Source organism: Hylobates moloch, unplaced genomic scaffold, assembly GCF_009828535.3.
Source record: "Hylobates moloch isolate HMO894 unplaced genomic scaffold, HMol_V3 SCAFFOLD_15, whole genome shotgun sequence".
Taxonomy (NCBI): Eukaryota; Metazoa; Chordata; class Mammalia; order Primates; family Hylobatidae; genus Hylobates; species Hylobates moloch.
The window spans coordinates 7,044,533-7,071,400 of NW_026652290.1; the positions used below are offsets into that span (position 1 = coordinate 7,044,533).

Consider the following 26,868-nt stretch of genomic DNA (forward strand, 5'->3'; position numbering starts at 1 on the left):
TGAGGTTATCCGAGCTGGATGGTGGGAACTTGGGGGCCTTCTCTTCATCCACAGGACAAGAGTGGCCCTGGGAGACCCTAGGGGGTCCAGGGGAGGTGGGGAAATGAGGTGGAAACAGAAGAAATGACCCTCCCTGCCAGCAGCACCACTACGAGCCCCAAGGGGGACTTCTCCTCCCAGATGAAGAAGATGGCCTTGGCCTTGGGCACGTCCCTATCAGACCAGCTGCATGTGCCTGGTCCTGCGGGGCACACGTGCGTGTACGCGTGTGCTGGCAAGAGCCTCTGTGGGCATGGCTGCAAGAGGCGGCTGTGAGCTGGGGCCTCTGCATAGGGAGCTGGACCTGCTCACTCTGCCCCTAGGCCCCCAGGCTCTAAGTGGGGACAGAGACGGGGTGGGGCTGGCAGGGCAGCGAGTCCAAGGACTCTGGCCCCCAGACTCCAGCAGGCACACAGAGCCAGCTCTGGTCCCCGCACCCTGCCCCTGACCCAGAGGGACCCCACTGCCTCCATCACCCCTTCCCCCAAGAGGCCTCTCTCATCTCGGCATCTGCCCTTGGAGACTGGGTGGAGAATGGAAGGTCCAGAATGGCCCGGGGCAGGGCCTCCCGGATGTAGCAATGCTGGGGAGGTGTGTGGTCTGAGGGGTCTTAGCCCACCCTGGAGGCTCCAGGGTCTCCAGCTGTGGAGGGTGGGTAAAGGGAGTGGGGAAAAAGAGGCCTTTCGGCAGGGCCTTTCCTGGCACTGAGGGCAGCCCCCAGAATCTGAGCAGGGCCCAAGGACAGCTTGTGTGGTGTCCTGCAGCCTCCCCCAGCTGGACATCCCGGCTCACTGAGATCCCGTTAAACTCCAGCCTGGGCCAGGGATGCAGGAGCTATAAATAAACCAGCAGCCTGGAGCTCCAGGCCTGCCTCCCACCCTGTCTCCAGCCCGGATCTCGGGCTCCCCTGCCTTCGTTGGGGGCACCCCTGAGAGCAGTGGGATTGAGGGTGGTGAACGAGCCCAGCCCAGGGGTGCCCCCAGCGCTGGGCAGATGGGACATTGGTTCCTGGCTTGGCCACGTTTAGCCTGGAATTCAGCGCAGCCCCTCCTCTGTAAAGGAGGTGACCGAGTGGTAGGCGGGTGTCCCCTCTTCCAAAATGAGTCCCCAAGATGCCAGGGTTGGGGAAGGGAAGCCAGAGTCCCAGCTCTGAATGAAGTGGGGCGGGGCCTGTCCTGAGGGCCTCCGAGGCCCAGGCCTGCCCCACATGCCCGCTCACCACTACCCTGCGGGCTGGGGGAATCAGCCACTGCAGGGGCTGTGGGGGCCCAGCTCCAGCCCCACAGCAGCGGGCAAGCCCATTCCCCACCATCTCCCTTCCCTCCTGGCTCCTCGCACAACCCTGTGAAGGGGCAGGCATCTCCCCACATCACATGGCAGCTGGAGGCACCATGGGTTGGGGAGCAGGACCCAGTCCAGGGGCTGCAACTGGCGCTCCTCACACCTCTGGGGCGCCAGGGTTGGGTTGCAACCCTTGACCTATGGCCTCTCTATCCAGAGGAGAGCAGAGATGCCTCTGGCCACTGCTCAGCCCCGCTCGAGAACACAGGCTGCCCCTCCTGGCAGCAAGAGCATTCCAGAAGGCTCTACCACCCCGTGAACTTTCAAGAGGGCCAAGAAGCCGGGACACCCGCTTCCCCTTGCGCTCTGAGATAGCTGCTGTGCTGAGCCCCAGAACCCAACCCCCCCTGGGGACAGCAACTGAGAGCCCAGCAGGTCACAAGGCGCTGCCGTGAGGGGCACAGGACGGCCAAGCCTCTCCCGCTGACCCCTCTGCCTGTGCCCAGACCCCCACCTGCCTGGCTGGGATCCCAGCATGTCTCAGGGGCCCTGGCACGACGCCAACACTGTGACGCCTGTCACCATTCCCACTTTACAGCAGGACCCAGCACCACGCGGCGTCTACGTCTGCTCTGGCCCAAGCAGCACCCCCAATCCGTGTGTGCACCCCACAAATTGACTCCCTATCCACCCCAGGACCAGGATGGAGGAGGACTTCTCCTCCCAGATGAAGAAGATGGCCTTGGCCTTGGGCACGTCCCTATCAGACAAGGACATTGAGCTGCTGCCCACGGACATAAGACACCACGGTACAGCATGCCCTCGCCTGGCGCGGCCCCCCACCCGTCCAGCCCACCTGTGGTCAGGAGACCTCACTCCTTTTCTGGGGCTGATGGGTCCAGGACACCAGGACCTGCGGCGGGCGGGGACATGGGGGTGCAGGGCCCGGCAGCCCCCATCCCAGGGCGGGGTCTTCCCTGGAGGCCCGGCTCGAGTGAGGTGGGCCCCTCTGTGAGCCCAGCCTGGTTGCCCCAGGGTCCTTCAACTACCTCAAGTTCTTCGAGCACATGCGCAAGTTCCACGCCTCGGGCCAGCTGGACGACGCCATCCGCAAGGCCTTCCAGGCCCTGGACAAGGACAAGAGCGGCTTCATTGAGTGGAACGAGATCAAGTAATGGCCGGCGGCCAGGGAGGGGTGGGGCCCAGGCCACCCAGACCACGCCGAATGCCCACCTGGCAGACCCAGCCTTCCCCCACCGGGTCCCCGCTGGCCTTGCAGCTGGCAGGGCTGGGCCAGAACCGGCTAGAGGCCCAGGAGGCCCAGAGGCCCAGACTCCCAGCCCGAAGTGCCCTTGCCTACAAAGTGGGGGGCGAATGGCTCGTGAGTCACTGGGCACTGGCCGGAAGCCCCTTGGCCCTGACTCGAGCCCCCTCGGCCCCAGGTACATCCTGTCCATCATCCCCAGCAGCGGGCCCACCGCCCCGCTGACAGACGAGGAGGCCGAGGCCATGATCCAGGCAGCGGACACAGACGGGGACGGGAGGATCGACTACGAAGGTGGGGGCAGCACAGCCGGGGCACCCTCAGGACCCTCCTTCCCCTGCTAGGCCGCCACCCTTGCCCATGGCCCCGCCCCGAGGGCACTGGCACACAACTCACAGATGAGGAAACCCAGGCTCAGGGGTCTGGGCCGGGAGCCAAGGGGCTCTTCCCTGGGCCAAGGGCTCCACTGCAGAGAGGCGGCCGGGAGGGCTTTGGGAAGGCCAGCTGTGGCGGAGCCAGCGGGTATGGGGACTCAGGGCTCAGGGGTGCCATCTTCTGGGGGGCCCACGGTCTTTGAGGCTCTCCATGGCTGCCCTGAGGTCTGGGTCTGGGCCATCTCACCCCCACACAACCGCAGTGGCTGGCCACAGGCCTGGAGGGTGGAGGGCACACGAGGTGGGGTGGGCCTCCAGACACCCCTTGCCCAGCCACGGGCCATTCTCATTTGCCTGGGTCTAGAAACCCCAGCAAACCTGGCTTGTGGGGGGTCACAAGGCTTGACAGGCAGCCTGACCCCTCTCAGAATGCAGGACCCCCAGCTGCTCCGTGCCTGTTTCCCCACTGACAGATGATCACAGGAGTGAGCATCTGCTCTCAGAAGGTCTGGTGGGAATTCCTGAGAGTCTCTGCAGAGACCCAGGCCATTGCAAGCCCCCAGTCCCCAGCTGGGGTCAACTCGTGACAACCAAGCAGCTGGGCCCAGGACAAACAGCTCCGGCGTGGGGCCCCCGGCCAGATGGGCTGGAGGCCTGGTCCCTGCTCAAGGGCTTGGGGACAGGACCCCCTGGACTGTGTAGTCCAGGCACACTCCCTCTGCCTCCTCTGAGAGTTAAAGGGCCTACAAGAACTGGGGGACACAAAACAGGGGTACTTACTAGAAATTGGTCTCCTGCTCTAGAATTTTCTGAATTGATCAAAAAGGAGAAAATTCCAAAGAAGAAGTAGCACCATGACCAGCCCTGGCCAGCTGAGGGGCTCCCATGGGGTAACCGGGGTGACCACGCACCTGGGCAGAAGCTGTTGGGGCCGGTAAGAGGCGGCAGCAGTGAGCGTGGACCCAGCTTTTGCCGGAAAATGGAAGAAAAGCAGCATTAAGTGAATGACGCAGCCTGGTGTGTCTGTTGGGGGTGCTGGTGTGAACTGGGGTGGGGGCAGGATCAGGGCCATGGGTCACAACGGCTGGGGGGCAGGGTGGGCGTGTGAGGGTGGGAATGAAGACACCTTCTCCCATCCCCCAGCCCCACCTAGCTGTGGGCAGCCCCCAAGGGCAACCCTGTAGCGAGAGTCCATCCGGGTGGGCCTCCAGTCAGCAGGGTACACAGTGCTCTCTGGGCCCAAATCCCTGAAGGGCCCCTTCCCAATGTGTAATGGGCCTGGCCTGGGGCCACACACTCCCAGTTCATGCCTCAACGCAGTATGGGGACACCTGCAGCCCCTGGGTGCCCCTGGCAGGGGCCTCGTTCCAGGCTGAAGCACCCGGCCGACCCTCCGCCCCCATCTCCTGCCTGCTCAGGCCCCCAAGCTGGGCCCTTCTATCTCCCGGCTGTGTGTCTCCCTCAATGGTGCTCCTCTCCCCGCTTAGTGCTTCCGGTGGGACCCCAGCCCATTCCTTGGTCCTCTGTCCCACCCACACTCACCTGCCTGGAGCCCCCTCATCTGGTGGCTTCAGGGCCCCTAGCCCTGGCAGTTCCCAGCCCCCTGTGAGCAGCAGGGGCCTGGGTCCCCTTGGTGCCATTTGTGGATGTGGGTGTTGGCCTCCAGCTGCTCACTGGCCACACAGGACTCCAGGACCTCTGGGCTGGTGGCACTGAGGGTGTTGGGAGCCTGAGTCCCGGCTCACCTCAGAAGGGAAGACAGCCGCCCATCAGGGGAACCCTGGCTGGGCTTACGGGAGCGAGAACAGAGCTGTTCCAGGGGCGAGTGTGGCAATGTCAGGGTCTATTTGTCACAGCAGCAAGAGTGAGGCTGATTCACACACCATCCTCACAGCCCACCTGCGGGTAACTACAGGTTCCATCGCGAAATACACACAGAGCCCACTGCCCGCACCACCCTGGCCACGGTCATTCTCGTCTGGGCAACCACCACAGCCCCCTGGTTGGTATCTCCACGTCTATCCTCTGAAGGTCCTTCCTCAACTTGGTGTCTGGAGGGCTCTCCTCTCACACAGGGTGACTCTAAGGGCCTCAGGTACTCTGGCTCCCACTTTCCCTCTGACCTGAGACCCCCAGGTCCTGCCCCTCCTGATGCAGCCACGTGGCCCCCTTGCCTCCTCAGCCAGGCGCCACCCTGCCCTGGGGCCTTTGCACCTCTGGCCCTCAGCCTGGCCTGCTCTTCCCTAGACATCCGGCTGCAAGACAGACTCTCTCTTCTTCGATGTTTTCTGCAAATGTCGCATCCCAACAAGGTCATCTTTACCTGCCCTGTTTGATATTTCACTCACCCTCGCCAGCATCCTGCGTCCCCCTGGACCAGGTCTTTTCCCCAAAGCACTCCCCATCCTCTAATATGCTATGACATTCGCGTATGTACGCATTTATTATGAGCAAACAAAGCAGGGGTGCTAAGATCCAGAGCAGGGGAGCTCCGAGAGGTGAGTGCAGGCGGTACAGGCTGCCCCATCGGGCGTCTGCCAGTCAGCAGTGGGACTGAGAGGGCACCGGGCGGCCTCCTGCTGTCCAGGGCCTGTCTGGGAGGAGGGGCTTTGGCTGCAGCTGCTATGGGTTACCCAGTGGGAGTAAGAACAGCAGAGAACCCGACCCGACCTCACCAACTGGAGGCTGCCCTCACTGTCAGTGCAGAGCCCAGAGCTCAGCCCCTCCCCTCCCTGTCAGCCAGAGCCACAGTGAGCCCAGCGGACAGGGGGTTGGCAAAAGTCAGTCCCAGGGCCAGATCCAGCCCAACACGGGCCAAACCTGGTTTTGGACTATCTGGCGCAGCTTTTGCACTGTGCTCAAAGAGGCCATAGAAAGTTTGAAAATAAAAAGAAGGGGCCGGGTGCGGTGGCTCACACCTGTAATCCCAGCACTTTGGGAGGCTGAGGCAGGCGGATCACCTGAGGTCAGGAGTTCAAGACCAGCCTGGCCAACATGGCGAACCCCTGTCTCTGCAGAACACACATTATTTTTAAATATGTAAAGCATTTACCAAAAGTGTCCAAAAGCTGGGCCCTAAAGTGTGACTCAATCAAGTCAAAGGATTGAAATAATATGGAACATTCTCTGACCATAGAGAAGCTAAGTTAGAAATTTAAAAGATAAAAAAAGCAGAGGCCGGGCGCGGTGGCTCACGCTTGTAATCCCAGCACTTTGGGAGGCCAAGGCGGGCGGATCACGAGGTCAGGATATCGAGACCACGGTGAAACCCCATCTCTACTAAAAATACCAAAAAAAAATTAGCCGGGCGTGGTGGCGGGCGCCTGTAGTCCCAGCTACTGGGAGAGGCTGAGGCAGGAGAGTGGCATGACCCTGGGAGGGGGGGCTTGCGGTGGGCCGGGATTGCGCCACAGCCCACCCCCCCGGGGCCACAAAAAGAACCCCCCTGTAAAAAAAAAAAAAAAAAAAAAGCAGCACAGTTCTAAACAGCCTATAGTTCAAAGGGACCATCCTGCAAATTTGGAAATGTTTCGCACCAAAGAAGAATGAAAATGCAACGTGTCAACTTGTGGCTGCTGCTCAAACGGTGCCTTGAGGGAAACTCAGTCTTAGATGCACAGACTCCAAAGGAAAAGGGCCTGGGAATCAACGGTCTAAGTATCCTTCCCAAGAAGTTAGAAAAAGAACAAAAAAGGAAGCTCGCAGGAGGGGACAGAAATAAAGGTGGGCACTGTGAAATGTAAAGTTTCCTGCTTTCCATCCGTCTCCTCTGCTGGAACATAAACCCCTCGAGGGTTGGTGTGGTAATGGGTACCCGTAGTCCCAGCTACTTGGGAGGCTGAGGCAGGAGAATTGCCCTACTCCAAATTCTAGGCCTGGCATCGACAGCGCGTGGACTTAGATGATTTGGTTGATGCTGTGAACTGTCTCAAAGAAGCAGGCTCTGCCAGGGAGAGAATGGAGCCCATGAGGGCGGCGAGCCAGGTGGGGTGGAATGAACCCCAGGCAGAGTCCATTTGTGCTTCTAGGGTCTGGCCCCGCCCCAAAGCCCTCCCCCCACCCCCAACAGCCCACCAACCTAGACAGGGAAGTGACCCAGCTGGGGGAAGGGAGCCCAGCTTTCTCAATGGTAAGACTCGGGGTGCCCCCCACCATGACTCAGAGACCCCTCCAACCCCCTGGGGACCTCCATAGTGTCTTGCTGGGTGAAGCCCACCTCTGTGTTGCTGTCTGTTGGGCACTAGAACCACCTGGAGCAGAAGGAGCGGGAAGGCTCAGGGCAACAGGTTTGACCTGGGGCCTTTCCCGGAAGGCTGGGGCCTAATAGCTGCCTCTGGAGCACAGAGCCGCCTCCTGCCCACCCCACTCCCAGCCTCCCGCACTCCACTCCCCACAGGGAGGAGAAATGCCATCTCAGCCCCCTTCCCCAGGCACCCCTGTCCAGGTGAAGCCGCCTGGCAGACAGGCCCTCCCCTCAATGTTCCAGCCTCTCAGGGACAGGCTTCTCATCAGCACAACCCATGAGGCCACGTGGCTGGAGGGCAGCACAGAGACAGGAATGAGACGCAGCCCCAGTCGCTTCATCTAAAATTTGCATTAAAAACCAGTGGGCTGGGCATGGTGGTTCACACCTGTAATTCCACCTTGGGAGGCCAGGGTGGGATGATCACTTGAACCCAGGAGGTTGAGACCAATCTGGTCAACATAGTGAGACTGTCCTCAAAAAGCAAAACAAAAGTAGCTGGGCATGGTTTCCCAGTACCAGGTAGTCCCAGCTACCTGGGAGGCTGAGGCAGGGGATCACTGGAGGCTAGGAGTTTGAGGCTGTAGTGAGCTATAATTGCGCCACTGCACTCCAGCTTGGGCGACAGAGCAAGACCTGTCTCAAAAAATAAAAATTAGACCAGGCGCGGTGGCTCATGCCTATAATCCCAGCACTTTGGGAGGCCGAGGCGGGTGGATCACAAGGTCAAGAGATCGAGATCAGCCTGGCCAACACAGTGAAACTCCGTCTCTACTAAAAATACAAAAATTAGCTGGGTGTGGTGGCGGGCACCTGTAGTCCCAGCTACTTGGGAGGCTGAGGCAGGAGAATCGCTTGAACCCGGGAGGCGGAGGTTGCAGTGAGCCAAGATCATGCCACTGCACTCCAGCCTGGGCGACAGAGACTCTGTCTCAAAAATAAATAAATAAATAAATAAATAAATAAATAAATAAAATTAAAACAACGAAAAACAAAATCCAAGAGATGCAACGATCCAGAGGCGGCCCCAAATGCAAAAGGCCCTCCACACGTCCTTGTGAACAAACAAAGGAAGGACTCAGGAATGAAGGAGAAATGAACGAGCAAATGAAAAACCCACCAAGCAGGGGCTGGGAGGCCGGGGATGCCCCCAGCTGAAAGCCACACCCGTTTCTCGCTCCTTTTCTGGCCATAAGGAGTGTCCCAGGCCTCTTCTCACCATCTCTGTGGAGGTCACCCTATGTGGCCTGCCAGAGACCTTGTAAACATACTTAGTTTAGTAATTCACAGCCGTTTCACTGATAAAAATACCTTTTCTGCAGCCAGAGCGCCCGAATGTGTGCCAGAGCAGAAAGCTTGTTTTCCCCGCAGCAAGCTTGGCCCTGCGCTGCTCCTGGGAGCCGGCTCCTGGGGGCTTCAGCTGCGGTGACAGAGGTGTGGGGCTCAGGACTCGAGATCCACAGCCCCCCGCTCTCAGAGCCCGCCTGGCCAGCTGAGCTCACATTTGGGTGAATTTCTAGAGTTAAAGCGCAGCTGAGTGACTCAGCTCTCAGCACCCTGCAGCCAGTGTCCCCATTGTCCCTGGGGGCCATTGCCCCCACACAGGCTTTGGTGAGGCCTCTGGAGCTTTGTCCTCAGCATGGGGCCTGGCCAACAGCAACTCATCATAAGGGACACGGCTGTCATCCTCGGCTCCTGTCTGCAGCCTCACCAAGAGGTGCCTGGGTCTCACCCTGGCCCGGGGGCAGGCCCTGGGAGTGGGGTGGCCCCTGAGCTGAGTCTGAGTGCCCAAGACGGGCTCACAGTGACCTAGGGGACGGCAGAAGCCGCTCCTCCCACCCCTGCTAGGCTCTGTCCCTGCTGTGCATTTCACCTTCACACAGGCCCGGCCCTGTCTGCAAAATGGGGAAGGCCCAACGGTGGTTCTGCGTGACCAACCACGACCCCGGGCACCCGCACTGCCCTGTCCTGTGCTCTAGATACTGAGCCCAGTGGCACACACGGCTCCAGGCCGAGCCTCCAGTTCTGATTCCAACATCTTGGGGCCCATCTTTGGGCCTCCCCCAACGCCCCAGGTCCACAAGCGTGATTTGCACACAGTCCCCTGAAGCCACATTGCCTGGGCCCTGTCCCTGTTAGGGGCGTTTTCCTAGCCTCACCCCTGAGGTCCTCAGCTCCTCCTGGCTTGGGCTCCCCCAGGCCTGGACCTGGGAACCTGGGGGTGGTGAGCAAGAGGGACCCACTGGCCTGCACCCCCTGCCGGTGGGGGACCCACACCAGATGCAGGATAAGGCCCATCTCACTCACATCCCTGGTCACCGAAGCCCACAAGGGGACCAGGGATGATGCCACCTGGAAGGATAAAGACGTAAGGACCAGGACATGCATTGTGTCCAGGGCAGTGACTTGGCCAGCAGGATGGCGCTGGGCACGAGGACCCAAGCCTGGCCAGCCCCTCCTGGGGGAAAGCAAGCCTCAGGCAGGGTGTCGGAGCAGGCCTGGGTAGCCAGCAACACCTCTGTTCCACAGGGGGCTTCCCAGGACCCCAGGCAGCTGCTGCGGCCAGGGAGGTCCTAGCCATGCTGCAGGTGGGAAGACAGGCTCCGGGGGGATGGGTCTACCCGGCGCAGATGCTGGGACAGTGTGGTGTGGCAGCCTGAGCGACCCCAAAGCCTGGTCCCAGGATAGTGCGGCCTGCTTGGAGACCCTTGTCTCCCACCAAGTGTTCAGGCGCGGCTTTGGACATCCCATCCCAGTGAGTGGGCATCCAACACTCACTTCCTGGTCAGTGTAGACAGAGGTGGAGGGAGGGCTGCCCCCTGAGGACTTGGGGCAGGTTCTGAACTGACCAGGCCAAGCTGACCTGGGCTGAACACCAGGCTGGGTGTGAACAACAGACGCTCTGGGCCAGTGGTACCCTCTCCTGCCTGGGACCTTCCCCAGTGCCCCCATCCTCATGCGTGGGCCCTGTCCATCCCCATTTCTTGAGAGCTCCAGGCTGCCACACCTTGACAGCGGGGAGGGCACGGCTTCCCGTCCCTCTGGAGTCTCTCCAGCCATAGGAGCACACCCGGCGGCTGTAGGCTTCAAGCACTGCAGGGCCAGGGTGGGGCCCTCGGAGCTCCTCCCAGGGGATGAGTTCTGCTGAGCTCCTCCTGCACCTGGCCAGGAATGGGGTGGGGAATTCCCTGTGCTTGGGACTGGAGTCTCAGGGTCCAGGGCAAGGCAGGGAACAGGAACTTGGGGGTTCGGCTGAATGCTGGGGAGCTGCGGGCTGAGTGCAGGGGTGCTGCTGGCTGAGTGCTGGGGGCTGCTGGCTGAGTGTTGAGGGCTGCTAGCGGGGGGGCTGATGGCCAAGCTTCGTGATTTCCTGGTCAGCCTGCACAGGCTGGAGAGGGGAGTGGGAGGAAGGGAGCCAAACCCATGCCTGGCTGCTCTGGGGGTCTTGGGCAGCCTCCAGCCCAGGAGAGAAGACAAGGCAGTCACTCAAGGCACTGAAAACAACGGCCTCTTTTACTGTTAAAATGCAGCCACAGGTGCTTAGCCACAGGAATCTCAACCACCGGCCTCCGGGCCCATGTCCAGCCTCTGTCCTCTGCCTTCCATTCTTCGACAGTGTTCCCGGCATCCCTGGTCACTTGGTACTCGGCGTGGGCCGCCTGTGCTGCTCCAGCAGCTCCTCCAGGTGGTCGGCCCGCTTCACCGCAGCCTGCAACACACCACAGGGTCAGGCCTGCTCCCGGCCCTGAGGTCCGGCAGGGCTGGCCACAGGGACTCACCTCATGCTGTGTCCGGAGGCTGCTCACGGCCTCCTCCTTCCTCGCGAGGGCTGTCTTCACCCTGTGGGTGGTACCTGGTAGGCTTCAGCGTGGCCCCCGCCCCATGGCCCCAGACTGGCCTGCAGCGCACAGGGTGCACGGGGCAGCTGCCTGGTCAGCCTGGTCCCAGCCCTGCTGACCACGACTCCTGTGGCTGGCCCAGACAGCTGTCCAGGCAATCCACCTGCTGTGAGTCAGGACCCAACACAGGCCACTGGAGTGGAACCCTGGCCACACCTGGAGAGGCCTGGTACCCAGATGGGGTGGGAAGCCTCGCCCACACCCACCTCTCAGCCCGTGGCAGCAGGCAGCACAGGAAAGATGCAGGACCCCCGTGGAGGGAGCTCGCTGGGAACCTTACAGCGCCCCAGCTCTTTCAGCGCCTGTCCACTCAGCCCAGGGCCCCAGGAGCTGCCTCCCTGGAGAACTTGCCAGGCCCAGACCCGACCCACTCGGGTGCCCCAACAGGGATGGCCAACACCCCAGACTAAGCACCAGGGAGGAAAACAGATCTAGGTCTCCTGGGCCCCAAACACGGAACCCACACCGTGGGGGCCGGGTCTGGGCATGGCAGGACCCCCCCTCCCCGCCACAGGGCCCTGTCTCTGCATCTCCTGGCCTTCCTCAGCCACAGCCTCCTGGGGCTTGGAGCTGCAGAGGTCCTGCCCGCTCCCCTGCCCTCCCTGTCTCCAGCCCTGCAGCCCTGGCCGCCCACCTCCGGTGCACCTCCTCCAGCTCCAGCTGCTGGTGGGCCTGCAGCGCGGCCAGCTCGGCCTTGGCCTGCCGCGTCTCCTCCTCAGAAGCTGCCAGCCGGTCCTCGAACTCCTGGCGGATTACCTGGGCCAGGTTGCTGCGCTCGCTAGAAAGCTGCTCGTTCACCTGGGTAGGCACAGGAGGCAGTGAGCCGGCTGCCAGCGAGTGGCTGCGTGCATGCAGGAGGGGCCTGGGGGTGCCCACTCACCACCTGCGCATCCTCCAGAGCCCGCTCCTTCTGCCGCACGAGGCCCTGCAGACGCAGATTCTCGCCCTCGGCCTCCCCAAGCTGGCCCTTCAGCTCCGAGCACCGCTCCTGAAGCTTCCGCTCCGACTGCTCCAGCTCGGAGAGCTCTGCCTCGTACTTGTCCCGTAAGCGCTTGATGCTGGAGTTGGGGGGAGGGCAGGGTCACTCCAGCCCAGTCACACACGGGTCCTCGTGCCTCAGCTCCTGGGCCTCCTGAGCTGGTGACCCAGCTGTGCCCCACTCGTGGCCGGTCCTTACCGGCTCTCGGCAGCCTTCTCACTCTCCTCCTTGGCCAGTGCCATGTCAGCCTCCAGCCGGTGAATGACCAGCTCAATCTCCTTGTCCCGGCCTTTCCGGATTTCTTCCCTCAGCTCCTGTTCCCGGTTCAGCAGCCACGCCTCCTGGGGGGACACGCGCTGCCTGGGGGTTGCCACCCAGAGCCAGCCCGCGGGGCCAGGGCCAGCCAGCCTCAGGGGGTCCTGGGGGGCTCCAGGTTCTGAGCCACAGGTGAGCAAGGGGCCTTCCCCTTCTCCAGACCCCTGTCCCGGGATGCGCTACGTCCTGTCATCAGGACCCAGTGTGGGAATAGGCATACCAGAGATCGTCATGATGCACAGCCCAGGGTCCCCTCCCTCAGAGACCCACAGCCCACGATGACCTGAGGCCACCTTCTGCTACCAGATGGGATGGGAAAGTTGGACTTGTGTGTTGCTGAGGGCAGGGCCTGGGCCCCCAAGCCCAGGCATTCCGAGCCTAAGCTGGCAGCCTCTTGGAAGCCTCTGAAAACTCCCAGAGTTTCATGTGCCCAGCCCTGGACCCCACAAGCCTATGTCGGGAGCATGCTCCTGGGCCCAGAGGCGTCCACTGCCAAAGCCTGCCTGGCTGCTGGGTGACATCCCGGCCCACCAGGGTGTGAAACCAGGTGACGGGCACGGTCAGCCTGGACTGTGGCCTCACGGCGGGCATGGGTGGTGAAAATGTGTGTGGGACTGTCACCGTGGCAGAGTCCACCCCCGCAGAAGGCCCCAGAGGCTAAGGGGGGGCCCCTGTTGTACGTGTGCCTCTCTGTACATCTGAGTGTCGGGGGGCTGGTCGTGGGGCACAGGGGTGTAGCAGCCCCTAGCGAGGGGGCAACGCCTGTTCTCGGACCACAGAGGATGCGCTCCAGGCACCCTTAATCCTTCCAGAGCCCACGAACAAGATGGGCTGAAAGCAACACACTCAGCGTCAGTTCAGACGACAACCCCAAGCAGCCAGATGTGACTCCCAGAAACAAGCCCCCAGGATGCCACAGCAGCAGCAAAACCCACCCGGGGCAGCCCCCGACCCCTGCCCACCTGGGCGCCCAGGCCCCCACCTCCTTCCTGGCGCAGCCGGCCTCCCACACCTGCCTCTCTAGCTCCAGCTGCTGCTTCAGAGCCTTCAGCTCCATCTGGGGGACAGACACAAGAGGCCAGTCAGTCCCACCCCACCCAGCCCTCTGGCCAGGCCCCGCACAGCCCTCCGGCAGTAGACCTGGTGCCGGCGCTCCTGCTCCTCCCTGCCCTTCTCAAACTCGGCCTTCAGGGTTCGGGTCAGCGCAGAGCTGCTCTCCTCCAGCTGCTGCCTCAGCTCCTCCAGCTCCGCCCGCTGCCTGCGGCCAGGGAGGAGTCAGCAGGTGAGGGGTCACCAAGTAAGGAGTCAGGGATGGGAGAGGCCAGCGGGTGAGGGGTCGGGTGGGAGGGGTCAGCCAGCTAGGGGGTCCCTGAGAGAGGGCGTGGTGCCCCCAGGCGGCACCTTGCTGCCTGCTGGCCCAGCCGCTCCCTCTCCTCAGCCACCTCGCTGTACAGCCGCTGCCGTTGCTGCTGCAGCGCCCACTGCTCCTGCTCCAGGTGCTGCTGGAACCTGTGGGACGGTCAGGACTGGCTCTCGGGGGCAGGGACGGGGGTCCCAGGACCCACCCACCGCAGGGGCAGGGGCCAACCACAGGCCTGACTCAGAGCTGGAGAGCAGCCCTCCGGGGCCCTGCCCCTCCCCCTCAGCAGTCAAGGCCCCTCAAAGCCACCGCCCGGGGGCAGGCGAGGCCACGAGGACCTTGCCCATCAGCCAAGCGCGGCAATTCCCTGAGCTCCAGGCCCTCGTGGCGCTTTGGGAAGTGGCCGTGGAGCCGCATCCAGGCTCCCTTTTCCCTCAGCCCTTGTGCCGGCCTCACCCTGTTCAGCGTTGCCCCGCGGGCATGGAGGGCAGGAGGCAGGTGCCTGGTGGGGCCTTATCCACCTCCCCTGCCTCCGGCCTGAGGGTGCCAGGTGCCTGGCTCCGTGACCTGAGCAAGCTCGTGCCAGGGCCTCGTCCTGACCCCACCTTTGGGGAGAGACCAGGGGACCAGCCAAGCTGCATCTGGGGAGGACCGGCCATGACAGGCAACAGGGTGGATAGGAGAGGGTGGCTTCCAGGCTGTCCTGGTGGCGCAGACAGTGCAGGAGGGGCTGCCACTGGCCCCTGTGGCCCACAGATCCTGACCACCACTGGGCACGTCCCCAGCCCCCAGGGCTCAGGATGCAAGAGCAGCAGTCACCCCTCAGACCCCAGGCCAAGGGAGTGAATGAGAGAGACCGTCCCTGGGCCCCAAGGTCAGAGCTGGAGGGGCCTCGAGGCCGCCTATCCACGGGTCAGCTGCTCTGGGGCCAGTTCTGAAAGAGTGGACGTCTTATGGGGGGTCCGAGCCCTGACCCTGGGAAAACACCCGTGCGGAACCTGCAGACCTCTGCGGGCATGGACTGCAGACACAAGCGCGAGGACATTGGCCCGGCTGAGGCTGGGCCCCAAGGGCCATTCCAGGGCCAAGTGCCCTGCGTCCTCCCTGGATGCTGCACCAAGACCCTCGCCCACCTCTACGTGGGAACCCCACTCCGGCCTTCGAGGATTCCGACTCCACGCCCTGAGGGTCCTGGCCCCACTGGCCTGGGGCCACCACCCACCGCTGCCGAGCACGCTCGCGCTCCTGCTGGCCCAGCGCCTCCTTCTCCCGCTCCAGTTGCTCCCGCAGCTCCTCAGCCTGGCGCAGACAGCGCTGCGAAGCCCGTTCATCCGACTGCAGCAGCTCCGCCTCGTGCAGGCTCTTGAGCCTCCGCACTTCTTGCTTGTGCCTGGCAATCAGCTTCTGGATCTCGGGCTCCAGACCTGGGGGCAGAGCACTGGCTAGGGCCATGTCCAGCTAGGGTGGGCCGGGGAAGTCCAACCCTGGCACAAGACCAGCCTGTCTCAGCCCCAGAGGGGACCCCGCCAACCCAGGGCCTCCTTGGATCCAAACCGAAGCACAGCTGAGTCTGATGCCCACGAGGTGGGGAAGAGGCCCTCACAGGGCCACGGCGCCTCTCCCAGCCTGTGGGGCTCAGGGCTCCCAACACTCCTGGTGCTACCACTGACGGCTCCCAGGCACCCTGGCAGAAGGTGTCCAGAGCGAGAGGACCAGGCCTCAGGGAGCCCTGCACATCACCCAAGGGTCCGAGGCCCCTTCAGACCCCAACACCCACCAGCCTCCTGCCCCATCCCCCTGCCTGCACCTGCCTCCTCCTGTGGCTCACTCTGCTTCCCGTGGCAGGGCCCACGTGCCACAGTCGTCCACGAACTCCCAATCTCCCCTAGCCCAACCCTGAGGAAGTGAGGCACTGAGCCCCCTCGTTTCAGGCAACTGCCTGGGTGCTGGGGGCCGGGCCAGGCTCCTGTGTGGAGCCCACCTGCCCCCCGGATCACGGCAGAGGCCGCAGCGGAGGCCGTGACGGGGGTGGTTGGGGCATGAGTGTTCACCTCTGCCCAGGAAGGTCTCAGACTACCTGAATGCCTGAAGTGATGGCTCTCTCAAAAGAAGCCCTGGCCGCAGCGCCCACCCCATGCCTGGCCGGCTCGCGGGAGGGGACGGCCCACCTCGGACAGTGACCTCCTTGATCTTCTTGGTTTTCTCACTGATCCACTTCTCCCGACGGGCTTTCTCGGTGGCACTCATTAATTCTTTGAGTTTTTTAATCTCCTAGGAGCAGGAGAACAGGTCAGGAGGAAACGACGCAAAGGACACCCCCATCCCTTTGCCACCCTGTGGGCACAGGCAGGGCCGGGCTTCCAGGTCCACCAGCACAAGGCCGGCGCTCATGGTTGGGTGTGCGGCCCCGAGACACACACGCCAGCTCCAGAGCCACTGCTGCCCTCCCCAGCGCCTGGGGCCAGGCTGGAGGCCCAGGCCCACCCTGCCACACACCTTGGCGGCCTGAGAAATGGGAGGGCAGCCATCAGCCTGCAGAGGCCCTGCCCCAGAGAAGGGTGCTGCTGCCTGTCGGGACGGCCCCAGAGCCTGCATTCTTCCATGTGACTGGCAGTCCTCAACCCCGGCTGTCAGCCACGGTCACATGCAGGGATTTTAAAATGCCAGTGCGATGCCCCACTCCAGAACCTGGGCTCGGGACCATCACTGCCCAAGCTGGTGGGAAGCATAGCCAGGGAGGCTGAGGCCCCCAGGGAGCCCACACAGCGGGAGGGGGCCAGGAGTCAGTGCTCCACCGACACCTGGTCAGTAGAGAGAGCAGGCCCCGTGGCCCAAGGACCTGGCAGCGGAGCAGGCCAGGCAGAGGCTCCTGGGTCCACGGCTACTGTGCTTGGCCGGGCAGGGACTGTGCGTCCACATCTGTGACAGTAGGCCCACGGCCCCGCCCCAGAGCCTGGCAGCTAGAGAGGCAGGAGTGGACCAGCTCGGTGCCACAGTGCTCCCCCAGACAGCCCCACCCACCGCTGTGGCCCTGACACTCCGAGACAGGAATGAGGACTCCGAGTCCGGTCCTGTTCTGGGGGCTGTGCCGGCTGAGCCTGGCCTGTGAGGCAGGCCTGGGACGCCGTGCCGTGGGGAGCGAAGCCTCACCAGCTCGTGCTGCACCTGCGCCTGGGCCACACGCTCGGTGCATCTCTGGTCCTCCTGCTTCAGCTCGGCCACCACAGCCTCGCACTTTTCACTCAGGACCTTCTTGTCTTCAATCAGCTGTGTTGGGGACTGGAGGTAAGGTGCTGCACCAAGGCCCCAGCCCAGCAGGACCCCTGATGGAGGAGACCCTCCCAGCCTCCAAGGGAGGCTAAGAGCAGCCATCCCCTGGGGCTGCCCCTCCTAGGTTTGTGGATGGACCCTGGGGCCAGTGGGAGGGCATGTGTGCAAACACGGGCCCAGGCCTGCATCCGCCGTCCTGTCCTCAGCTGGGGGACCCAGCGAATGGCAGAGAAGCCCCAGCCCACCCCCTGCAGTGACGTCAGGGTCTTCCTGGGAGGAGGGTAGCTCTGCCGTGCCCATCACCCAGCCCCGGAGGAGGCCTACTGTCTGCCAAAGGGTGTCAGGACCACACCAGCCTCACTGCTGGCCCCAGGCCACACCCCAGGTCAGGACACACCTGTGATGACCACCAAGCAGCCCCTGGAGGCCCCTATTGTCACAGACCCCAGACCTAGAGTTCTCTTCAGAACAGGATCCAACTGGGGCTGCGACTGAGCTGAGGGGTCGGCAGGACACCCCCACTACACTCACTCGGGGCAGCTCTGGGTAAAAACAGGAGTGCCCTCTCCAGGGCATGGATGGCTGGAAATGGCACGGGAAAGGCTTGGAATGCGACCAGTGGACACCCGTGTGACACCCAACAGAGGAAGAAGCTCACTGGCAGTGGGAAGTCCCAGGCTCTGGAAGTCTCCATGAGCCACGAGCTGGGTCCCGGCCTCTGCGGTCCTCGGGCCGCTCACCTGGTCAATGAAGGCCAAGTGCCGCTGGATGGTGGCCTCGTAGTGCTCCCTCTGCCGTTGCAGCTGCCGGCTCAGCGCCTTCTCTGTCTCCTTGACCCGCCGGACCGTGAGGTCTCGCTGCTGCGCCTGCAGGGTGTGGGCAGAGGAGGGAGGCGCTAGGACCAGTGGGCCTGGCCGCAGCAGGTAGGAGGCTAGCAGGGCCCAGGGTTAGCAGTGCCAGCTGCGTTACCAGCGCTCTCTGCAGCAGCAGCATGGCCTGCTTCTTCTCCTCCACCTCCAGCTTCAGCCGCATCACAGATGTGCTCACCTCGGACCCCAGCTCCAGGGGCCCCAGCCCCGCCGCCGGCACCCATCCCTGCAGACACAGCCGAGCGTCAGGCAGAAGCGGCAGAGGGCAGGGGGGCAGCCAAGGACCTGACACGATGCCCCTGTGGCCCTGCCCTCTGGGGACAGAGGGGCTGCTGCACGAGGGAGCCCGTGGGAAGCCGGAGGGCAGGTGGCAGGCGGCCCAGCAGAGGTCGTTTTCATTGCTCAGTACAGGAAATGGGGGCCATGGCCTCAGGAATAAAAAACAAACCATTTTAAAAGTTCTGTGCTTCTGGCCGGGCGCGGTGGCTCACGCCTGTAATCCCAGCACTTTGGGAGGCCGAGGCGGGCGGATCACGAGGTCAGGAGATCGAGACCACGGTGAAACCCCGTCTCTACTAAAAATACAAAAAATTAGCTGGGCGCAGTGGCGGGCGCCTGTAGTCCCAGCTACTTGGGAGGCTGAGGCAGGAGAATGGCGTGAACCCGGGAGGCGGAGCTTGCAGTGAGCCGAGATTGCGCCACTGCACTCCAGCCTGGGCGACAGAGCCAGACTCCGTCTCAAAAAAAAAAAAAAAAAAGTTCTGTGCTTCCCAGCTTCCTGCCCTGTGACAATAGAATTCACGTCACTGCTCCATTTAGCCTGGCACTGGTGTTCACCCAGGACAAACCAACGGGGGACCCAGAGGACAGCAGGGCTCCGGAGGGCTGAACAATCCACACATACGGGCTGATGGAGGCAGCTCGGGGCAGTGGGTAGGTGGGGGCAGTGTGGGGAATGCGGGCCCTGCCACCTCCACCCTGAGAGCCCTGTAGGGGGTGCTGCATAACTGGGTGGGTACGTGGTGAGGGGCCTCCTCCTCCGGGGGCTGGGTGCAGGCTAGTGAGGGGCCACCTCCTCCGGGGGCCAGGTGCGGGCTGGTGAGGGGCCTCCTCCCACTGGGGGCTTGGTGCGGGCTGGTGAGGGACCTCCTCCTGCTGGGGGTCCAGCTGGTCCTGCCCAGACTTCTCCATCTCGTCCAAGAAGCTCATGATGCTTTGTAGCTTGGCCTCCGAAAGCAGCGTCCCATCCTCAGGGGGTTCGGGGAACGCGCTGAGTTTTCCAAATTTCTCCAAGTTGTCAGCTGTCAGAGAGCTGGCATCATCCTCCTGTGGGACAGGAGCCCAGCATCGGGGGCTGTCAGGGCAGCCTGAGGACTTGGGGTCCCCAAAGGCAGGGGTGGCAGCCAAGGCTGGGCTCTGGGAGGGAGGGTTGCGACCAAAGCAAGGAGGAGCCCGTGGCATCCCCATTTTCCCAACCCCCACAGCCACCGCATGCTCTGTGTGAATGGCGTGGGTGGACAGACTGTGCAGGGCGGGTCGCACACCGTGGTCACCTCGCTGGCCCAGGCGTATCTGCCCCTGTGATGGGCCCTGGGGCAGGGCAGCGGGTCCGGCTCCTTCTCCAGCAGCTGCAGCGTGTGCAGCAGCTCCTCCAGCGGCCCCCTGCTCGGGGCCTTCATCTCCAGGTTGTCTCCAGCTGCATCCTGCACGAGAACGTCCTGCAAAAGAGCAGGGAGACAGATGCAGCAAGGCTGCTAGTGGCTGAGAGCAGCCCCCACATAGGAGGCCAACCGCAGAGCCCCGAAGGCACCGCGGGAGCTCCCCAGTCCTGACATTCAGCCCCTGGAAGGTGAGGCCAGGGCTCAGACCTTCCCACCCTGTCTCTGCAGCTGCTCAAACCCAGAGCAGCTCCAGCCACTGGGGGACTCCTCCCAGTGCCCCACTCCAGGAAAACAGGAGTGCAGCCACCTGGCCCCACCACTAAGCAGCCTGGGAGCCTTGGCTATCAGGTCACTCCTCAGAGCCGGAAGCTCCTCTTTTGTGAATGAGGATGCAGGGCCCCCCACCCCAGGACATCTGCAAAAACCCAACTGGATCCACCCCAGCGAAGGATCCCCAAGGGGCAGCCAGCACCATGCATCAGAGCAAGAAGACCCCTCCTGGGCGGCCTCTCTGAGCATAAGTGGCCCCTAGAGCAGAGGAGGGGCTGGGATAAGCTCAGCTCAGGACACCCCTGGCACAGACATGGCCCTTAAAGCCAAAAACCATGATGGAGGGAAGGACAGCTGTGCTCAGACCTGCATCCTGTCCTCTGGAGGCTGCTGTGGTTCTGGGGATGAGGCGGAGGTGGGCAGGCAGCGGTCTCCGGGGCCTGCAGCAGGGAGGCCAGCACCTGCACAGCAGAAGACAGCACCATTCCACAGGGAGCATCCCAGGGCGGGCAGCGACTCTGGAGGCACCCCCGGGAAGGAGCCAGGCATGGGGGAGGCAGAGGTGATCCCAGAAGCAGAGGAGCCGCTGGGGAGCCACGGTTCTGGGTGTGGAGCTGTGGAGGATGAGTGCCACCCCTCCCTTCCGGGCCTTCTGCTCTGTAGGGATTCCTACGTCCAGGACCATTTGTTTGTCAAGGTCTCGGCACCTCGTCAGGTCAGCTGGGGGCCAAGGCCCCTAACTCCGAGGACTGGGGCTGCCAACATGGGCAGCAGCACAGGAGGCTGAGGGGAGGTCCACAGGGGCTGCACCTCCTTCCTGGCTGCAGTCCCCCCCCCAGAGCAGGGCGGGCGTGGAGCCACTCTCACCAGCGTTGTTGGCCTTGAGGGCCTGGTGGGCAGTGCCGCCTGGCATGGGGGACAGCTCCTGAGCAGGCTGTCGCGTCCCTGGCACTCTGGTCTCCCTGGGATTCTCAGGTGGCCCACGCTCAACAGTGCTCGCCTTCTGGGCTCTCAGGGCTCGTTTCTGTTGCAGCTCCTGCAGTGGGAGCATCGCTGAGCACTGTCCCTGGGAGAGTACGACCCCAGGCTCCCCAGCCAAGCTGCCCTGAGGCTGTGTCCCGGGGCCCAGGGAGCCCGAGCAGCAACCCCAGACTGTCAGGCCTGGGCCACGGTGCTGCTCAGTGGTCCCTGCGTGGTCAGCACCTGAATGGCTGCTCGCCTGGCTTGGCGCGCCTTCTCCTCCCGGGCCTTCCTCCTGGCTGCCTCTTTCTGCTGGTGCAGGTTCAAGAGGGTCCCCTCACCTGACCGCTGCCGCTGCTCCTGCCAAAGAAGCCGGTGCCATGTGGTGTTTACATCTGGAAGATGGAATCCAGACCCAGACCAGAGGTTTCCCCACAACACCCTGGAGTCCCCTAGAGTTCATGGAATCTCAGGGCCAGCAGGGAAGGTGAAACCCACCAGGACCTTGAACCTGCCATTTCTCTGCTCTACGGAGGATGAGCCCTGCGTTGCAAGTGGCCAACAGTTCTGGCGTGGGGGAGACAGCTCTGCCCCCACAGAACGTCCTCCTGAGACTCTCCAGCCTGGGATGGACCCAGCAGGCGTTTCCTGACACCCAGACCCTGATGACCGCCAGTGAGGACCACCCTGCCTGTCTGCGGGGACCCAGGGTCAAGGATGCCGCACCCAGAGACGGGGCCCACGAGCAATCCTAGGCTTTGATTCCACCTGTCCCAGAAACTCAGACCCCTGGGATTCTGGGCCAGACTCCCCGGGGGAGCATGGAGTGACTGAGATGCCCACACTGACCTCCCGCTTGGCCTGCAGTAGGTGCTCCAGGCGGGCAGCTCCTGCTCGGTGCCGCTGCACCTGGTGGCGGTACCAGCGCTGGATGGTGACAGCGGCCTGGTTCACCTGGTGGATAAACCTGCCCAGAGAGCAGGGCTCAGGGCCAAGACAGGACCAGTGCCCCGGCAGGAGCCAGCTGGCTGCTAGTGGAAGGTCAAGCCGGGGAGGAGAGAAGCCGGCGGCTGCACACAAGTAGCCCTTTTCACATGGCAGGACCAGCCCACCTGGACCATTTTCACACGGCAGGACCAGCCGCCTGGACCAGCTCCACTAAAACCCAAAACCTTCCTCCTGGGAAGGTGCCCAGGGGAGAGGAAACGCCTACCCACGCAGGCCTGTGTGGCCTTATTTACAATCGCCAGTAAGTGAGAATAGTTCAAATGTCCATGACCTGGCTACGGCGTGAATACTGGATGGCGGGACCTACCCACAGGAAACAGGCCCGGGACTCAGGCCAGTGCAGACCACAGGCTGTGGCTCCACAGAGAGGTTGCTCAGAACAGGCAGGGCTATGAGGGAACAGACTGGTGGCTGCTGGCATCAGGGCCGGGAAGGAGCTCGAGGGAAGCCTGGCAGTGCCGGGCCGTTTCCTTATCTTGGTCTGCTGTGTCCGCAGACGGCACTATACACCCTGGTGGAATCTCATGGAACTGCACACTTACAATGGGCACCTTTTATTGTATACAAATTATACTCAGTAAAACTGATTAAACAAAAAAAATGCTTCACCTTGGCTCTCAGGACCATGTGTGGATTCTCTCAGCAAAGGCACTAACAGAGAACCCAGAACGTGTGAGCCCTAGCTCGCGGGCAGTCTGCCCGGGGCAGAACTGGGGGGCTTCAAGGAGCTGTGGGCTTCTGGTCCCCCTTCCCTCGTGCCACCCACTGCATCTACAGGCCTGGTCTCCCTAGCCCTAACTGGGCGGTAGGGTACGTGACGGCTCCGCCAGGGGAAGGCTAAAGTCCAGGCAGGGAGGTACCCCCGCGACTGTCCTGACGAGGAACGACTGTCATGGTCACAAGAGGCTCCGCCCACAGCCCCTCCAGCTTCCCAGGAGCAAACGGCAGGAGCACAGCCCCCAACAGTCATCATCACAGGAGGCTCCGCCCACAGCCCCTTAATCAGTTTTACTGAGTATAATTTGTATACAATAAAAGGTGCCCACAGCCCCTGGAGCTTTGGGTGTGGTTGGCTTTTTTCAGTTCTGTATCTTCTTTGCCTTTAACGTTGTTTTAATTAACAGTTTTACTGAGGTATAATTTCCATACCACAAAATCTACCCATTTTCAGTGTACAAGTCAATGATTTTTAGCAAATTTAGAGTTGTGTGACCATCAGCACAGTGCAGTTCTGGAATGTTCCACTGCCCCTGCAGGAGCCCTCTCTGCTACCCCTACACCAGCCTTCGACTTCCTGTGATAAACTTGCCTTTGCTTGGTGTTTTATGTAAACAGAACCACGCCACATGGGGTCTGCTCAGTCTCAATATTTTAAAACAGGCCGGGCATGGTGGCTCACGCCTGTAATCCCAGCACTTTGGGAGGCTGAGGCGGGCGGATCACGAGGTCAGGAGATCGAGACCATCCTAGCTAACATGGTGAAACCCCGTCTCTACTAAAAATACAAAAAATTAGCCGGGCATGGTGGCGGGCACCTGTAGTCCCAGCTACTCGGGAGGCTGAGGCAAGAGAACGGCGTGAACCCGGAGCTTGCAGTGAGCCGAGATCGCACCACTGCACTCCAGCCTGGGGGACAAAGCGAGACTCCATCTAAAAAAAAAAAAAAAAAAAAAATTAAAACAATTATTAAATGGAAATTTCTATCCTCGGAGGTGTGAGCCCCCCAGACCCTGACACCTGCCCACCTCTGTGTTCTAGCCTCAGGCCCCCCACCGCCCCAAGAGCGGTCACCTCTCAGCCTCCTCCTCCGTCACCTCCTTCCGCCTGGGCAGGCCCGTGCTGCCCCCAGCGTTGTTCTGGGCCGAGTGGGTGGCACTGGAGACGTTCTTCGGCGGCTTCCCGAAGCCGCTGCTCTCGCTGCCCTCACAGGTGGCTGCCTTGATGATGTTGCTGACAGGAAAGAAGAAAGCACCCTTGTCTCACTGCCCAGGGGAACAGCTCTGCCCACAGGCAGCAGGTGCCCACTCCCGGAAGTCCCAGGACTGAGCCTGGAAGGGGTGCTGGCAGGCAGGCAGCCGGGGCAGAGGGGGACAGCAGCAGGTGCGAGGCCGGCTCTCCCGTGCCACATCCTGGCCTCTGGACCACCTGTGCTCTGACAAAGTCCCACTCACTGGTACCCAGGATAATGAGCTCTTTGCATTTAAAAACTTCTCACTGAAGTTCCACTGAGAGGCTGGGTGCGGTGGCTCACACCTGTAATCCCAGCACTTTGGGAGGCCAAAGTGGGCAGATCACCTGAGGTCACGAGTTTGAGACCAACCTGGACAACATGGTGAAACCCCATTTCTACTAAAAATACAAAAAAATTAGCTGGGCATGGTGGCGGGCACCTGTACTCCCAGCTACTGGGGAGGCTGAGGCAGGAGAATCGTTTGAACCTGGGAGGCGGAGGTTGCAGTGAGCCGAGATTGCACCATTGCATTCCAGCCTGGGCAACAAGAACGAAACTCCGTTTCAAAAAAAAAAAAAAAAAATTCCATTGAGAAAGTTCCCAAAAGTCACAGGAGTCCAGAGCCTGAGGGACCCCTGAGCAACCCCAAGGCCATCCCCAATCCCAGCAAGACCATGCGGTGGTGGACTCGGGGGCTCCTCTGCCCATCTCAGTCCACCCCCGCTGTGACGCCTTCTGGGCTCTGCACAAGCCCTGGCTTCCTCCTGGGGGCCCCACCTCAGGGTGAGCCCCAGACCTCACTGTGCCACCACATCTGGGCTGTTTTCTCTCTGTGGGAAGCTGCCAACCCAAGAACAGAAGAGGGCGGCGGACACGGATGGGGACCCCGGTTCACGGCTGCTCCATGTGGTTTTATGTGCACTGACCGCGTGCCCTGACCGAGGTCGGACCCCGTGTGCACTGACCGCGTGCCCTGACCGAGGTTGGACCCCGTGTGCACTGACCACATGCCCTGACCGAGGTCGGACCCCACAGCCCCGCAGCCTCCCCGGAAGACCTTACTTGAGGGAGGGGGCGGTCTGGTTGGAGCTCTTGAGCAGGGGCACCCTCTCCGAGGGGGTGTAGCAGTTGTGCACCATGGTGGTGACGCAGTTGCCCACAGCTCCCTTGTTGCTCCTGCCAGGCCGGAAGAGAGACAGGAATGGTCAGGCCTCCGGAAGGGACGCCTGAGATCTCAGAGCCACACTCGCAGCACGGGCTGGGTGGGAACAAAGGCCTTCAGTGCTTGCTACATGCTGGCAGCAGCGTCATCTGGTGTCCCCAGGCCCCTTCCACAGCCTGTGCCCTGATGATGGGGTCCTTCCCAGGATAGGAAAGCTCGACCGGAGGGCTCCCGCGGGGCAGGGGATAGAATCAAGGCGTGCTTGCCCAAGATTGGGGGAGCAGCTCAGGCCAGCAGCTCACAATCAGCTTCGAGAGCAGACTCACAGAAGTGAAGCCCCATCCCACACGACGGATGGAAGCCATACTCTCTGCCTCTGCCCCTCCGCAGACCCGCGGGAAGGAGGGGGGACAGGACCAATACCGAGGCTGACAGGAGGGATGAGGAGACTACAGGAAAGGGGCATCTGCAGACCCGGAGGATTAGAAACAGAAGGGCCAGCAGAGAGCAACTGGGACGCAAGGGAGGGTCCAGGCATTGGGGGGAGGGAGGGCGAGGAGCTGGTAGGTCCCGTACCCCCAGGGAGACACACGGTTCTCCCACAGGCATGGACAGGCTTTGAGGCAAAGGGGAGAATCTGGCTGCTTGGCAAAGCCCCTTCCTCACTTGAGCCACTAGCATCCACCCTGCCCTCCCCAGCTGGCCCTGCGGGTGGGGCAGAGGTAGGTGATTCACCCAGGACAGACGCCACCACCCCTCCCCAGCAGTGCAACTGGGCAGCCAGGACTCGAACCCTGGGGCGGGCTGGGGATTTGTGTCTGGAGAGACTCAGCCTGTGAGAAGGGTCCCACAGACACTGGTAGGTGGGGATACTCAACAATGCCCTGCTTTCTGCGCAAGTGCCCCGAAGTGAAGCCACCAGGCAACAGGCTTCCAGCTAATTCCTAGGGCCTCCCTTTTAACAAGAACCACCAAGACATCTGGGCAAAGACCAACATGTCAGAGGCCCAAAACCAAACCAACAGAACGTGACGGGAATGAGGGTAAGCAGAGAGCAGAGCACTGCACGAAACCTGCACCTGCACCAGCCCACGCCTGCACCGGCCCGCACCTGCACCAGACCGCACCAGGCACCAGCCCACGCTTGGCACCAGCCTGGCCTGCACCTGGCACCAGCCTGCACTCACAAACGTTCAATGGCTGGTTCTCGGAGCGGGGCTCATCTGCCAGTTTGGGTGGTGTGAATAATCCTACCAGGACTGATTTTGAGCTGCTCAGGAATGAGCAGCATGGCGTGTATTCATAAATGTTTTCAAGAAAACACTCAATGGCCGGGCGCAGTGGCTCACACCTATAATCCTAGCACTTTGGGAGGCCGAAGCAGGCGGATCACGAGGTCAGGAGTTTGAGACCAGCCTGGCCAATATAGCGAAATCCCGTCTCTACTTAAAATACAAAAATTAGCCAGGCATGGTGGCGCATGCCTGTAGTCCCAGCTATCCAGGAGGCTGAGGCAGGAGAATCACTGGAACCCGGGAAGCGGAGGTTGCAGTGAGCTGAGATCACACGCCACTGCACTCTGGCTTGGGCGACAGAGCGAGCCTTTGTCTCAAAAACAAAAACAAACAAACAAAAAAACACTAGAAGAAATAGCTTGAAAAGATGCTGCTCCTTGGGAGCAGGAGCCAGGGGTAGGAGGGGCAGTGGGGGGGGGGTAGGAAGGGCAGCAGGGAGGAGGGTAGAAGGGGCAGCACATTTTAAGCCTATGGTGCTGTTTGTCATTTTGGCTGTGAATGAACATATAACTGATAAATACTAAGGTAAATTTTAGGGCCAGGTGTGGGGGGGCTCACATCTGTAATCCCAGGGCTTTTGGGGAGGCCGAGGAAGGAGGATTGCCCAAGCCCAGGAGTTTGAGACCAGCCTGGGCATCACAGCGAGACTTCATCTCTACAACAAATTT

At 62.0% G+C, this 26,868-nt stretch overlaps 2 protein-coding genes across 7 annotated transcripts; one reads left to right on the plus strand and one right to left on the minus strand.

Annotated features, from left to right (window-relative positions):
* The first annotated feature begins 1,911 nt into the window (after positions 1-1,911).
* Positions 1,912-3,808, plus strand: PVALEF (parvalbumin like EF-hand containing). The gene is made up of 4 exons (XM_032178232.2): positions 1,912-2,129; positions 2,356-2,491; positions 2,763-2,878; positions 3,762-3,808. Exons 1-4 carry the CDS (start codon positions 2,024-2,026, stop codon positions 3,806-3,808), a joined length of 405 nt encoding a protein of 134 aa, XP_032034123.1. The 5' UTR covers positions 1,912-2,023.
* A 6,885-nt stretch (positions 3,809-10,693) lies between these two features.
* CEP131 (centrosomal protein 131) lies at positions 10,694-24,954 on the minus strand. 6 transcript variants are annotated; one of them, XM_032178238.2, is made up of 21 exons: positions 24,806-24,954; positions 23,584-23,742; positions 21,634-21,751; positions 21,028-21,144; positions 20,692-20,860; positions 20,191-20,285; positions 19,447-19,611; positions 19,040-19,219; positions 17,994-18,119; positions 17,765-17,890; positions 16,905-17,021; positions 15,923-16,025; positions 14,977-15,178; positions 13,796-13,903; positions 13,535-13,652; positions 13,377-13,451; positions 12,278-12,420; positions 11,981-12,158; positions 11,735-11,898; positions 10,981-11,041; positions 10,694-10,910 (listed from the first exon to the last, which is right to left on the minus strand). In XM_032178238.2, the coding sequence occupies exons 1-21, from the start codon at positions 24,880-24,882 to the stop codon at positions 10,836-10,838; spliced, it is 2,676 nt and encodes an 891-aa protein (XP_032034129.1). In that variant the 5' UTR covers positions 24,883-24,954; the 3' UTR covers positions 10,694-10,835. The 6 variants fall into 6 exon arrangements, with proteins under 6 accessions (XP_032034129.1, XP_032034127.1, XP_032034128.1 ...); XM_032178236.3 differs by having other exon boundaries at positions 12,278-12,435; XM_032178237.2 differs by having other exon boundaries at positions 19,438-19,611.
* Between the last annotated feature and the right edge of the window lie 1,914 nt (positions 24,955-26,868).